We start from the raw sequence: 15,829 nt of genomic DNA, 5'->3' as shown, positions 1-15,829 counted from the left end.
GGCAACATGCAGAGGATAGAAATTAAAACCAGAGGATGGCACTTCATGAGGAACCCTAGATCTTCAGCCACAATCACAGATGTAGCAGTTACCCTCATGGCAGTGAAAAGAAAGCGTCCAGAGTATTCTAAACTTCTCCGGGGCCCTACACTACCGGCGAAGGAGAACTCAGGCAGCGCGGCAGTAATTACAATGGTCAGCACCGTGCTGTGAGGTAACCCCCACTACCAGTCTGCTTCAGGGGTCAGAGTCTCTGTACCAACTGCGCTCCTCGTCTTACTTTTAGCAGGAGGGCCGAAGACAAGATTTTACCAGCGAGTGACACTGTGGGTGTCCCAGTGAACACGAGACAGAAACACGGTATGCATCCGATGAAGTGAGCTGTAGCTCACGAAAGCTCATGCTCAGATAAATTTGTTAGTCTCTAAGGTGCCACAAGTCCTCCTTTTCTTTTTGCGAATACAGACTAACACGGCTGCTACTCAGAAACAATGAGGAGTCCTTGTGGCACCTTAGAGACTAACACATTTATCTGGGCAGAAGCTTTCGTGGGCTAGAACCCACTTCATCAGATGTAGGGAGTGAAAAATACAATAAGCAGTACATATATTACAGCAGATGAATACAGAGGCTCTGAGACCGACCCCACGCTGAGGGCGCCCCCTTCCAAACGAGCGCTAACGGAGCCGACCAGGCGGGGACTTGGGGAGAGCAGGGGTTGGTAGCTGCGGGGACGCAGTGTGCTTGGGCTGCGGGCGGCGAGACGAGGAGGGCGGCACAGGGGGCGCTGCTTAGGGAAGCTGGCCGCGCCGAGAAGGACACGCGGCGCGGGGCGGCTGCGAGTGGAGGCCAGAAGCGGAGACGACCGGGAGAACGAGGCTGGGGTAGGGGTGGAGGCTGTCCGGCGGCAGGGCCAGGGGCACTGAGAAGCGGGGATTGGAGGCAGGGCCGGACCCGCGCCGCCCGGCGAGCGTGCGGTCGCGGGGGGGTGTTCGCCCCAGCCCGCCACCTCCGAACCGGCCGGCTCCCGATTAGTTACACAACGTTCTAAATTCCACGCGGCGCGGGGCCTCCCTCCTCTCTCTCCAGGGACCACCCTCCCCGCAGCAGGTCGAGGGGGCCGCTCCATGTACTTACCGGCTTTCCGGCACCTCGATGCTTTTACCTGGAGAAAACGGAGACCTCCTCCCTGCATATGGTACGGCCTCGCCCCCGCACGGCATGCTGGACCTTGTAGTCCTATGCTGGTCCCAACGCCGTAGGCCCCAGGATGGGGAGGGCCCTCGAGAACTACAGGCGTTTGGCCGTAGGCGAGTTCACTGAAGAGATTAGGAGGGGGGTGTTTTGTCACGTGGGCACTGCTGGTGAGTGAGGCCGGCTCCACCACCACCTGCTCGTCAGCCTGGATTCTGTATGGACCAGATCCTGAATGTGTTCTGGAGCAATAAACTATGGGCAGTAAAGGTTTTTTGGCAGGAGCAAGATAATCCATCTTCTGCAATTGCTGCCAGTTTATCTCAAACAAAGCAATAAAACTGCTGTCCAATCAGTCTTTCCCAATCAAGAGTAACAGACGTGTTAGTCTGTATTCGCAAAAAGAAAAGGAATACTTGTGGCACCTTAGAGACTAACCAATTTATTTGAGCATGAGCTTTCCTGAGCTACAGCTCACTTCATCGGTGAGCTGTAGCTCACGAAAGCGTATGCTCAAATAAATTGGTTAGTCTTTAAGGTGCCACAAGTATTCCTTTTCTTTTTCCCAATCAAGTGTCCAATGAAATACAGGTACCTGGAGTTGGAGTTTTGTTGCCTTAAACAAGATCATGAACTTTCTGATGATTTGTTAGATTTATCAAATCATTAAAAGCCCTGAAACGAGTAAACAGCATGAAAATATAACGGAAGCTACTGGAGTAACCAGGGGACAGGGACCTTGGAAATACCACAGATGGATGGGAATGATCCTCAGTCTCAATGCTAGTATCTATCTGAAATGTATATGTGCATCATTTACTCCTTGGGGAATTCTGCGCCAAAAAAATAAAAATTCTGTACACAATATTTTAAAATTCTGCATATTTTATCTGTCAAAATAGCACAATATAATCATGTCAATTGCAATTATTTTGGTAATTTATTTTAAAATGCCAGTCAGCAAGTAATGTCTATAACAATACACACACACCAAAGATTCAGGAAATGTTTGTGGTGGGACTGTTTTTGTTTTGTTTAAATGGATTCCTTACTAGGCATATTAATACAGAACTATGAGTAATTCATTTAAACTACAATACAGAAACATATTTCCCCATCCCCTCAGAAGCAGTCCAAAGCCTTAGGGGAGTCAAGGGTAACAGAGGAGCTGAGGGAGAGGGAAGGAGCCTGTGAGTGAACCTAGAGGGTTGTTAAGTGTGGGTGGGAGAAGTATGGAACAAGGTTGTGGCGGGGATTGTTAGGGAGTTGGGGAGCCTGCCTCATGCAGACCCTGGCTGACACCTAGCTTCTCCCATTTAGTCAGGCACATCTACCCCTGTCCCCACGCGGCCCTGCAGCTCCACTCCCATTCAGCCCCAGCTCAATGGTGTCACCCCACTAGCACCTGAGACCGTGCCCAAGTCTGTGCTACCCACTAGCCCTTCTGAACCCTACTCTATGACCCCCCAGCAGCCCTGTGTGCCCCGCTCTCTCCATCCCATGCCTCCTCACCTGGCCCCACTGTGAGGAGCGCAGTCTCTTCCCCCGCCCTCTCTGCCAGCTGGCTGCCTTCTCTTCTGATGCCACAGCAACCCCTCGTGGACGAAAGGTGTAATTGCAGTGCCTCTCCACCAGAGCCTATATTCTGCAGACAGAAAAAATATGTTGGGGACATGAATTCTGCCAAGAGAAAACTGTGCGCATCAGTAACAATAAAACTGTTAACAACAAGGGAAAGATTTTCAGGAGTGATGGGAAAAGCTTTCTCTGCAGCTGGCCTTCAGCTAGCAATTTCCTTATTGTGAGAAATAAGAATGATGACAAATCTTACCATATTGAAGAGTAAATGTAAAACTAAGCTCTTCACCAAAGCCTTCCCAGAATGATGATGATGATGATAAACAGAAAAACAAAAAAGCCTAAATACATGCTTGTGAACAGAGGACCAAAGAAGAGAATGTTAAAATCTTGATGAGTTAGCATAATTACTGTGAGGCATTCAGATTCTATGGTATAAATACCTTGTTAGATAACCACCCACTGAAACATTTAATAGATATCATTCTCCAATAAAATATTTTTCATTGGAAAACAGTGACAATCAATTCCATTTTCCAACCAGCATCCCTGTAATGAAGATAAGATGGACTTCAATAGCAGCTGTGTAATCCGTAGTGGGAAATAAAAGAATTCAAGATAAAATTGAGGAGACAGAATTTAGAACTGATCCTACCAAAAACAAAGGGGGTGGGGGTGACAAATCAATGATAGCTAAGCAAGGATGTAAAAAAGCAGAATGAGACAAAAGAGAATAATACAGTCCACATCTCTCAGAGATATTGTTTCAGGCTGTGTGCAGATTCAGGCAAACATCACTACATTGGCTGCACTCTGTTCATATTTTCAAGGTTTCTTTTGCAGCTAAAAGAAGTAGAAACTTTTTCTTACATGAAATCTTGGATTCTGAAGTACAAAGTCTCAGCCTCCCAAAAAACCACACTGAAGCAAACTAGCCCAATTCAATTCCTGTACCAAAGTAAGATTCCTGCTGGCCATCTTCTTTCCTAGATATATTATTCTCAGGATGAATGTCATTTTCTCTAAGCTTCTGTGAGCAACTGTCAAGCAGGTGACCCAGAAAACCTTCCTCTTGGGATCCCTGGTGGACAACAGACAATATATTGTTAATTTTCCTTAATGTTCAAAATATGATCAAAACTATATCTTGGACTTCTGCTACACTCAGTCCCAATCTCTTTCTCACTGTCCATGTCTGACTCGCCTACCCTCCACACACACATACATACACTCTCAAATAAAGACAAGAGTGCAGTGAGGATTAGTGGTGGAACATTGCCCCTGAGAAATTAAACATCACAGTCGGGAATGGCAAAGTTAAGGTTGATGGCTCTGGTTGGTGTAAGTACAGAGGGCAGTTTCTGAGCTGAAAGGGGAGTGAGTGAAGCATCCCAGCATATTGTGAGCCTCTCCATTATATTTATAACAATGTTGACAAAGGTGAGCCCCACAAGTGGTGTTAATATGGGACACAGAGCAAACAATGAGAAGAGAGATTTGGATCATGTAGGTAACTGTGAAAATAGGAGGGAAATTAGTGCAGACCAAATGTAAAATAATTAGTCAGGGTCACAGTAGGAGACAATCTAGCCAATACGAGCTAAAGGTCTGCTCCTGCTGCTTTTAGAGTCATTGAGAGTTTTGCAAGAGTCACATTGGTTTTAGTGCAAGCAAGATCATGACCTCAACTGAGCTCATTCCGGATCATTGATCAGGAACAGATTTTGGGAGTGACAACTGGAAAATCATTGATGCTATCAGCCTAGTGCTCAGCTAGAAGGCAACTCCCTACCCTCAGTCACCCTCCAGTCACAACTCCCTGCTGCTAAACAAGATGCTAAACAGTAGCAGCCCTGACTACCAATCTTTAGCTCTAATCATTAGATCAGTAGCCTTGGCACTGTTCCCATCAAAAGGGGTTGCATATGTCAGCATCTGATTTCTATTGGTCTTCCCTGCAGAAACTAGGTGATATTGCTTCAAAATAATCCTATTCTTACAGCACTCAGTTAAACAGCCTGAAGCTGGGGCTGTGGGGGAGAAAGAACAAGACTTTTGTAGCATAATGTCATGTGCCCAAGTGCGCTAGGCAATTATGTAACCAAAGCTAAACCATTCTATATTTAGAATAAGCACCTAGTTAGAGTGGTCAGAGCTCTTTTGTGTGAGCCTACGCTGGGGTACACAAGAAAGAGCTTGGCACAGAATAAAGATGCTATCTTTGATTCCATTTTCCTTTCAACTAGTGAATAAAATAAATCTCAGAGTATCCCAAATGGCCAAGAAATAGGAAAAAACATTTCCTTTGATTTTTGGTAAATATGCATCCCTTATGTGAATAAAGCAACAAGTCTGAGACATTGAAACACACCCACAGTGCTCACAGCCTTGCTGCCCCAGAGCCACCGTGGGAAGAGTTCAGTCAGATTGTTTGAAGAGAAGATGGTAGGGCATTTTGGCCTTCCCTGCAATGAATCAGCCTCATCCACTTTTCTCTCTCTCTCATAAATTCCTTTTGATTAAAGAGATATCTAAAGAAATCTGAAAAGTCTCTCTGGTACCAGCCCTCCCTGGAGTACAGGGAGAGGAGAGATCAAAAGGAACTCACATAACACGTGATCCTGTGACCTTGGGGTCCTAGTGGAATAGTCTGAGCCCTAACCAGAGAGCATTCTGGGGTAGGTGATGGCTTTGCAAATAGCGCAGTGGGAAGGATTGGATGACCCAGTCGGCCCTTCCTAATGTCTGTGATCTGTCATGATCTGCTGTGGGTGGCTAGTGAGGTAAATATTGAGCCAGATCCTCTGCTGGTATAAATGTTTGTAGCTCTGTTGAAGTCAGTGGAGCTATGCCAATTGACACCAGCTAACAATCTGGCCCCTCGAGCCCAGGGTTACTAGAAACCTGTTTCAGAAATATTTTCAGGCTCTATTAATTCAGGTCACCAGATGAAATTATATTACAACATCTATACTATTATAGCATTGCATGGCTGTAGGACTGATGAATGGGCACACCAAGATGGGTAACACGGAACAACACCATCTGGATATTGTTCCGTAGTACAGGTTAACATGCCTTCAGAGGGCTTTCACTGGGTCAAACTCATGCAAATTTGTGGGGCAAAGACACAAAAGGAGACATTAGGTTCATCAGGTCCAACTTTAAATAAAGGACTCAAATGTGTCATCTTTACACAGCTAATGGAAAGCACATAGCTGTCTGTGTAATGGCAGCCATCCCATCTCCACTGGGATCTTGTCACTACTAGGGCTAGACTACATCAGTACTGGAGGGGGTACCTCCAAAGAAAACCTACCTGCTGCATTTGGTAATTCAGTCGGAGCTGATCTTCCCATTGAGTTAGTAGTGACCCAATACCTGAGTGTGGCCTTAGAGCTGCTGTGTTCCTTGAGTTGCTATGTTTTCAATGGGGGGGGGGGTGTGGGGGGGGTGGAGGGTGAGAAAACCTGGATTTGTGCTGGAAATGGCCCACCTGATGATCACTTTAGATAAGCTATTACCAGCAGGACAGTGGGGTGGGAGGAGGTATTGTTTCATATTCTCTATGTATATATAAAGTCTGCTGCAGTTTCCACGGTATGCATCTGATGAAGTGAGCTGTAGCTCACGAAAGCTCATGCTCAAATAAATTGGTTAGTCTCTAAGGTGCCACAAGTACTCCTTTTCTTTTTGCGAATACAGACTAACACGGCTGTTACTCTAAAACCAATCTTGTGGTCTTTGAATAGCCTCTGGCACTTTTCATAACAGTCAAAGAGTTTGACCCTGTGTCCTGGCTAAATTCCAGCTTGGGTAATTATGTTCCACCTCCATAAATTCCTGACAGTTTCAATTGGTTACGGGATTCTCCTTCACTTCCTGTTCGAGGCTGTTCCATGCTGTTGCTAAGCCATCGTGTTTCACTTTTGAGGAGGCTTCATATCAGCAGTGGATGAAATACTACCAGCATCTACTTTGCAAACCACTCTGGAGTCCTGGAAGGCACTATAGAAATGCATGAGATTATTATTGTTTTCCTGAATTATTTCACTTTCCTCCAAAGTGTAACAAATTACAGAAATTAAACCAGCATCCCTTTCAATGATCCCAGATAATACACATGCAGCTCAAAGAATTAGAGACTTTGACAAAAGCACTAATGGGCCCTGTGACCCTATTTTTCCCCAGATGTAATTATTTCTTTTGAATGCTGCCTGTAACCTTTGGAAAAATGTAAAGCACAAGGGTTGCCAATGTGGCTGAACCTTTCTGCCTGAGATAAGACTTTTCTTTTTAATTTTTCTGTTTGGCAGTTTATCCATGAAATAATTTATCCGCTGACCTGAGAATTGTAATTTATTTTGATCATTTTTATGCTACTTAGCAGAGCGACTGCTAAGAATACAGATATCTGATATCAGCAATAACTTATTACATTGCATTATGTGGTAATCTTCATTTGTTACAAGATATTTAATGAGACACTCACATTCTGCATTTGCCAGATGTGAAGAGTACTGAAGTACAGACCAAGGGTATCTGTAATTTAACAGCTCTGATCTACCCCAAAGGACTCCATACAACTATTTTGTGAGTCAGAAAGTTGTCTACCAAGGAATAGGTGTATAGCAATCCTGTTCTGGTGTCTGTACCACAGAAACCACCAGAATAATTGGTACTGATTGTCCTTTTTTGGCAGCCATGACAAAGCAGCCAGGGACAGTCTACAGAAATCAAACAGCCTAGAGAAGGTCACTTTGGGATATAGGTGAAGCTTGTGGTGCTGCTATTCCATTATGTAAAAAAAATCAGGTCATGGGCAAGGTGACACTGTGGATTCCACCTTTTATCTAGATGGAGGTAGGTTTACATATGTTTCAATTTGCAAGGGAAAACTTATAACTCATGTCTGACTAAAGCATACCTTCCAGCACAGCATCCAGTCTGTATTTGAAAACATCACGAGATGCGGAAACTACTACTTCTGTTTGTGGTCTGTTCCAATGATTAGCCACCCTCACAGTTAAAATCGTGTGCCTAATTTCTAATTTGAATTTGTCTGTCTTCAGCTTCCAGCTGTTGGTTAATATTATGCATTTAACTGGTAGATTAAAGAGCCCTTTAGAACCTGCTATTTTCTCCCGTTGAAGATTACTTATATACTGTAGTAAAGTCACCTCTCAATCTTCCTTCTGGTAAACTGAACAGATTGAGCTCTTTAAGTCCCTCACTGTGAGGTGTTTTTTCCAGCCCTCAAATGATTTTTTGGCTCTTTTTTGCACCCTCTTCAATTTTTTAATATCCTTTTTAAAATGTGGTCACCAGAACAATACACAGTATTTCAGGATCGGTCTCACCAATGCCATATACAGAGGTAAAATCACCCACTTCCTACTCACTATTCCCGCTTATACATCCAAGAACCACATTATTCCTTTTTACCACACCTTTGCACGGGAGCTCATGTTGAGCTGCTTGTCCGCTATGACGCCCTACATTATTTTCAGAGTTGCTGCTTTCCCCCATTCTGTAGGTATAGCCTGTATTCCTTGTTCCTAGATGTATAACTTTGCATCTGGCTGTAGTAAAGTCTCTTTTGTTTAAATGGGTCCAGTTTACCATGTGAGCTAGATCATTATGTATCACTGCCCTGTCCTCCTCAGTATTTACCACTCTAACAATCTTTCTGTCATCTAAAAATTTTATCAGCAGTGATTTTACATTTACTTCCAGATCATTGATTAAAATGTTGAATTGCATCAGGCATAGAACTGATCCCTGCGGGACCCCAGTAAAAATACCCACATTTGATGAAGGCTGCTCTTTAACAACTACTATCTGAAATCTTTCAGTTAGTCAGTTCTTAATCCATCTCATGTTTACTTTATTGATATTGTGCTGATTTTAAAAATCAGAATGTCATGGGGAGCTCAGGACCGAAATAACAGCAAAGGCAGCAGGTCTGGCTTGAACTATGTGGTAGGACTTGGTGTGGGGAGAAGCCCCAATTAAGTGATTAATCGCACTGTTAAACAATAGAATACAAATAGAAATGTATTAAATATTTTGGATGTTTTTCTACATTTTCAAATATATTGATTTCTATTACAACACAGAATACAAAGTGTACTGTGCTCACTTTAAATTATTATTTTTATTACAAATATTTGCACTGTAAAATGATAAAAGAAATAGTATTTTTCAATTCACCTCATACAAGTACTATAGTGCAATCTCTTTATTGTGAAAGTGTAATTTACAAATGTAGATTTTTTTTGTTACATAACTTAACTCAAAAACAAAACAATGTAAAACTTTACAGCCTACAAATCCACTCAGTCTTACTTCTTGTTCAGCCAATCGCTAAGACAAACAAGTTTGTTTACATTTACGGGCGATACTTCTGCCTGCTTCTTATTTACAATGTCACCTGAAAGTGAGAACAGGTGTTTGCATGGTACTTTTGTAGCCAGCACGGCAAGGTATTTACGTGCCAGATATACTAAACATTCATATGCCCCTTCATGCTTCAGCCACCATTCCAGAGGACATGCTTCCATGCTGATAATCTCAGTGGTGGCAGATGACAGAACAAGGAGCAATGGTCTTAAGTTGCAGTGGGGGAGGTCTAGGTTGGATATTAGGAAAAACTATTTCACTAGGAGAGTGGTGAAGCACTGGAATGGGTTACCTAGGGAGGTGGTGAAATCTCCATCCTTAGATGTTTTTAAGGCCTGGCTTGACAAAGCCCTGGCTGGGATGATTTAGATGGGGATTGGTTCTGCTTTGAGCAGGGGGTTGGACTAGATGATCTCTCTTCCAACCCTAATCTTCTATGATTCTATGATACTCGTTAAAAAAATAATGTGTTAATTAAATTTGTGACTGAACTCCTTGGGGGAGAATTGTATGTCCTCCTGTTCTGTTTTACCTTCATTACACCACATATTTCATGTTATAGCAGTCTCGGATGATGACCCAGCACATGTTTGTTTTAAGAACACTTTCACAGCAGATTTGAAAAAATGCAAAGAAGGTACCAATGTGAGATTTCTAAAAACAGAACAGCGCTCGACCCAGGATTTAAGAATCTGAAGTGCCGTCCAAACTCTGAGAGTGATGAGGTGTGGAGCATGCTTTCAGGAGTCTTAAAAGAGCAACACTCTGATGCAGAAACTACAGAACCCGAACCATCAAAAAAGAAAATCAACCTTCTGCTGGTGGCATCTGACTCCAATGATGAAAATGAACATGCGTCAGTCCACTCTGCTTGGATCATTTTCGAACAGAACCCATCATCAGCATGGATGCATGTCCTCTGGAATGGTGGTTGAAGCATGAAGGGATATGTGAATCTTTAGCACATCTGGCACATAAATATCTTGCAACACAGGCTACAACAGTGCCATATAAACGCCTGTTCTCACTTTCAGGTGACATTGTAAACAAGAAATGGGCAGCAGCATCTCCCACAAATTGTAACCAAACTTGTTTGTGTGAGTGATTGGCTGAAGCATGGACTTGTAGGCTCTAAAGTTTACATTGTTTTATTTTTGAATGCAGTTATTTTTTTGTACATAATTCTACATTTGTAAGTTCAACTTTCATGATAAAGAGTTTGGACTACAGTACTTGTACTGGGTGAATTGAGAAACACTATTTCTTTTGTTTTTTACAGTGCAAATATTTGTAATAAAATATAAATATAAAGTGAGCACTGTACACTTTGTATTCTGTGTTGTAACTGAAATCAATATATTTGAAAATGTAGAAAAACATCCAAAAATATTTAAATAATTGGTATTCTATTATTAACAGCACAATTAATTGTGATTAATTTTTTTAATCACTTGACAGCCTGAATAGAAATATGGTATAAACAAGACTGGGTAATTGGTAAGGGGTGCCTATGATTTAATTACATTCTATGATTGATAAGAGGTACTTATTATTGCAGAAGTTTTCTGTAATGGGTGAAATAAGGATCTATTGAAAGATGTTTTTAACTCAGTAAAAACTGCCAGTTGCCACAGCTGTCAATCATAATAACCGAATTAGAATTCCTTTTAGCTTATCAATCATGTAACCTAAAGATTCCAAGAAATTCCATAAGTAATTAGGAAAAACTAAAATGTCAAATAGACCACATAGTGAAATTAATCATGGGAAAACAATTTTCCCTCCAAAAAGGAGTTTCCTTTGTCTCACCCCCTATAAAAGGAAAAGGGTTGGAAAGTTAGGCTGGGAATGAACACTCTCAGCATTCCACCAGGTACTAAGGAAGGGACCAAACTGCCTTCTCTTCACTACCTACAAGAGGTGATAAAGTATGCTTTCTTTCTGTATAGTGCTCTGCTAATCTCTGATTGTTAGTCTTTCATTAAATAATTCCATTTGAGCCTGTTATTTGAGAATCTTGTATCGTTATTGACTTCAAGCATGCAACACCAGTGTAAATAACCATTTAGTTTCACAAACACTAAATTAGCCAAACTCACACCTCACAATTAAACTGCAACGAGATGCAAGTTCGGGGAGAATGCAAAAAAGGATTCAAATGAACTGGGTCGCTGCTTATACCCAGAAAGCTATAATAAACACCTACTAACAAAAGTGGGTTATTGTCTGCAAAGAGGAAAGATTGATCAGGGCTTCTCTAAACTTGAAATGCTACTGCACCTCTGTAGTGTGTAAATGTAGACACTACCTACACTGACAGGAGTGTTTCTCCTGTTGGCAGAGGATGGTAATTCACCTCCCCGAAAGTTGGTAGCTAGGTCAACAGAAAAATTCTTCCATTGACTTAACACTGTCTACACTGAGGGTTAAGTTGGCTTAACTATGTCACTCGGGGTGTTGACCTAATTTTTTAGTGTATCCCAGGCCTTAGCTGCAAAAGGAATAAGCAGGGAGAGCAAGGAAACCAGTGGAGCATGTATTCAAGTTGAGGCAGATTGCTCAGGTACAATTTTACACAACAATTTTTAGCAACAGCTTTCATAAAAACTGTATCTCAAAGCACTTGACAAAGTTGCATAATCTACTTACCATACATCATTAAATAATATATCAAAGCAGAGGGAGAGAATGAGATCCAGAAGCAAGGGAGAAAAAGTAGTTTTTTCAGCTGAGTTGTGTAAGAGGGTTTGGAGAGGCAGAGAGACACAAGAAGCTGCCTGTTTCAAATGGCGGGAGCTACAGAGGAGAAGGTTCTTGAACCTGCAGTGGCAATATTATATGAACAGACAAAGATATGCTTGTTGCTAGAGGACTGAAGGAAGCAGGGAGGGGAGAAGAGACAGATGAGGACTGAGAAGATGATTTCCTGTTAACTCTTGATAAACTATATGCGTAAAAGTTTTGTGTTTTTGGCTGAAGTGCCCGTGATAGAGAAGGAGAGAAGAATACCTGTCATATACATGGTTTCAGAGTAACAGCCGTGTTAGTCTGTATTCGCAAAAAGAAAAGGAGTACTTGTAGCACCTTAGAGACTAACCAATTTATTTGAGCATAAGCTTTCGTGAGCTACAGCTCACTTCATCGGATGCATGCAGTAGAAAATACAGTGGGGAGATTTTATATAACACCCATTGTTTCATGTTCTCTGTGTATACAAAATCTCCCCACTGTATTTTCCGCTGAATGCATCCGACGAAGTGAGCCGCAGCCCATGAAAGCCCACGCTCCAACAAATTCGCTAGTCTCCAAGGTGCCACAAGCCCTCCCCCTCCTTCCGCGGACACAGACCAACACGGCTGCCACTCTGAAACTTGTCATTATTACTGTTGCTGAAGAGGCCGAAGGTCCCAGTGGGGAACGGGGCCCCCTGGTGCCAAGCGCTGCACAGACACAGAGACAATTCTGGCCTCGAGGGGCTTGGCAGCCACAGACGTGAGCAGGGGGTTGGGGGAAGAGAGGGGAAAGGGTCACAGATACAACACTCTGTATCTGTGTGCCAGAAAATCCATGGCAAGAAAACACACACCTGAAGGTGAGACCCTCTACCCACCCTCCTCCCTCACTGAGACCCTCCCCCCTCACTGATACCCTCCACCTGCCTTCCCGTCACTGAGACCCTCCGCTCTGCCTTCCCATCACTGAGACCCTCCATTCGCACGCTGGGCTATTCTACTGCACTGCATTTCTGCAGAATTCACCTGCTGCCCCTGCAGGCACTGGGCAGGGAGCGTCCTGAGGTCACCGCCTAGTCATCACTCTGCAACAATGAAGGCCTGTGCCAGGGAGAGTCCCTTGTGTAGCCAATGGACATGGCCTGTTCGCTGCCCCTTACACCTTCTCACCTGCACTCTGCCCACTAATCCATCTCCAGCAGGATGAGGTCTAACATGCCGAGCAGCTGCAGAACAGTCTCTATTTAAAGGTTTCAGAGTAACAGCCGTGCCAGTCTGCACTCGCAAAAAGAAAAGGAGTACCCGCGGCACCCCAGAGACCAACCAATCCATCTGAGCACAAGTCCTCGCGAGCCGCAGCTCACTCCATCGGATGCACACCGCGGAAACTGCAGAAGACATCATATACACAGAGACCATGAAACAACACCTCTTCCCACCCCACTCTCCTGCTGGTAATAGCTTATCTAAAGTGATCACTCTCCTTACAATGTATATGATAATCAAGTTGGGCCATTTCCAGCACAAATCCAGGTTTTCTCACCCTCTGCCCACCCCCCCCCCCCAAATGCACTCTCCTGCTGGTAATAGCTCATCCAAACTGACCACTCTCCTTACACATTGTAAGGAGAGTGGTCAGTTTGGACGAGCTATTACCAGCAGGAGAGCGAGTTTGTGTGTGTGGGCGGGGGGGGGGGGTGAGAAAACCTGGATTTGTGCTGGAAATGGCTCACCTTGATTTTCATACACACTGTAAGGAGAGTGGTCACTTTGGATGAACTATTACCAGCAGGAGAGTGAGTTTGTGTGTGTATGGGGGTGGGGGGTGAGAAAACCTGGATTTGTGCTGGAAATGGCCCACCTTGATTTTCATACACATTGTCAGGAGAGTGGTCACTTTGGATAAGCTATTACCAGCAGGAGAGTGAGTTTGTGTGTGTGGTTTTTGGGGGAAAAAAAAAAAAGGAGGGGGGGGAGAAAACCTGGATTTGTGCTGGAAATGGCCCACCTTGATTATCATACACATTGTAAAGAGAGTGGGTAGAGGGTCTCACCTTCAGGTGTGTGTTTTCTTGCCATGGATTTTCTGGCACATAGATACAGAGTGTTGTATCTGTGACCCTCTCCCCTCTCTTCCCCCAACCCCCTGCTCACGTCTGTGGCTGCCAAGCCCCTCGAGGCCAGAATTGTCTCTGTGTCTGTGCAGCGCTTGGCACCAGGGGGCTCCGTTCCCCACTGGGACCTTCGGCCTCTTCAGCAACAGTAATAATGACAAGTTTCAGAGTGGCAGCCGTGTTGGTCTGTGTCCGCGGAAGGAGGGGGAGGGCTTGTGGCACCTTGGAGACTAGCGAATTTGTTGGAGCGTGGGCTTTCGTGGGCTGCGGCTCACTTCGTCGGATGCATTCAGCGGAAAATACAGCGGGGAGATTTTGTATACACAGAGAACATGAAACAATGGGTGTTATATAAAATCTCCCCACTGTATTTTCTACTGCATGCATCCGATGAAGTGAGCTGTAGCTCACGAAAGCTTATGCTCAAATAAATTGGTTAGTCTCTAAGGTGCCACAAGTACTCCTTTTCTTTTTGTCATATACATGTATCTGGTGAATTGTAATTCTGCTAAGAGAGCTCGAGCCTGAGGCAAAGGTCCCACTGAAGCCAACAGAATTTTGCCAGAGTAAGGACTTCAGGACTGCCCTTCCTTCCCCTCACCCCACAAATGCACCATCCAGTGAAAGTTTAGAAGCTAAATTTGGGTTGCAGTTCTCTTATCTGTTTTCCTAATCCATTTGTCTATCTATTCAGAAGCTGCAAACCACTTGTCACAGGAGCATTGGGAAGAACCCTACATTTGTTAATTTCTGATAATTTCTATCCCTTTCCCCTACTCTGTATTTGTTTTGTCTGCTATATTGTAAACTCTTCAGGGCAGGACTGCCTACTACTCTGTGTTTGTACAATTCTCTGTTGATCTCTAGGCACGAGCATAATAGCAATTAATACATTCAATTTCTTATTTTTATTTTATATAAGGTCAGAGTCTGCTACCCCTACTCACATTACATAATGCCCCAGTCCATGATGAGTTCCATTTAGTCCAGTCCACATTTCACAGGCTAGCAAAACTCACTGGAAAATTTTTTTCCCAATATCATTTTCTTTGGCTTCTTTTTTTCTTTAATTTAAAAAACCTACTTTGGTGGTATTTGAACACATGCCCACCACACAAATTCAGCCCAGTAGCTCACACTTAATGTAATATATGAGTTACTTTCTTTAAATCTAGTTAAGGACATTTTACCTGTGAGAGTTTCATAATAATGCTTATAATATTTACCACTTTATAGCACTTTTCATCATCATCTTAATCAAGCTACCTACCTATTTCTAATGCATCAATCTATGGTTTCTAGGTACTATATACCAGAATTAGTAGAAGTTTGATTGCAGTCACACTTGTATTATATTTTTCTGTCTCTCCCTAGAACAATTTATCCTGCTGATAGATAATTAGAGGGTTAACTTGCTGGGCTCAGCAGCCATCTTTGTGGAAGGCATGTCTGAGAAAAGATGCAAATATTTTATTGAGCTCCCTTCCTTCAGAATTGCCACCTTAAGCAATTTTCCTGGGATTATCCAGATTTTATTGGATTTGTGACATTCTCCTGGCAGCAGCGGTTTGGAAATGCCAGAAATATCCAAGGGTGGGTCCAGGAACTGTTGTTTTTCTTCATCATACTGACTCTTTTTGATGTTGTAATGGTTAGCTGCAATTTAACAATATTGCATCATGACACCAGTGTTGTGTCATCAGAGTACAACACAATGCACCACATCCTGACTCAAGATCACCATGTGGTGACTGAGTATGGGAATGCAGCTTCACCCCCAGGCATGGAAGAAAAGTCTGGTGTTTGTCC

At 43.4% G+C, this 15,829-nt stretch overlaps 1 protein-coding gene across 4 annotated transcripts in view; it reads right to left on the bottom strand.

Annotated features, from left to right (window-relative positions):
* Positions 1-1,315, bottom strand: part of ADCK1 (aarF domain containing kinase 1) — a 135,255-nt gene extending 133,940 nt beyond the window's left edge. Inside the window, exon 1 of one of the 4 annotated variants that reach the window (XM_048854311.2) lies at positions 1,138-1,315. In XM_048854311.2, the coding sequence (XP_048710268.2) occupies positions 1,138-1,195 (58 nt within the window). In that variant the 5' untranslated portion in view covers positions 1,196-1,315. The remainder of the gene's footprint in view (positions 1-1,137) is intronic. The other 3 variants (XM_048854312.2, XM_048854313.2, XM_048854314.2) reach the window with 3 other exon arrangements.
* Between the last annotated feature and the right edge of the window lie 14,514 nt (positions 1,316-15,829).

This window comes from Caretta caretta, chromosome 6, assembly GCF_965140235.1.
Source record: "Caretta caretta isolate rCarCar2 chromosome 6, rCarCar1.hap1, whole genome shotgun sequence".
In the NCBI taxonomy this organism is placed as follows: Eukaryota; Metazoa; Chordata; order Testudines; family Cheloniidae; genus Caretta; species Caretta caretta.
Note: the sequence above shows the minus strand (reverse complement) of the source record. Positions and strands in the feature narration are given on the sequence as shown.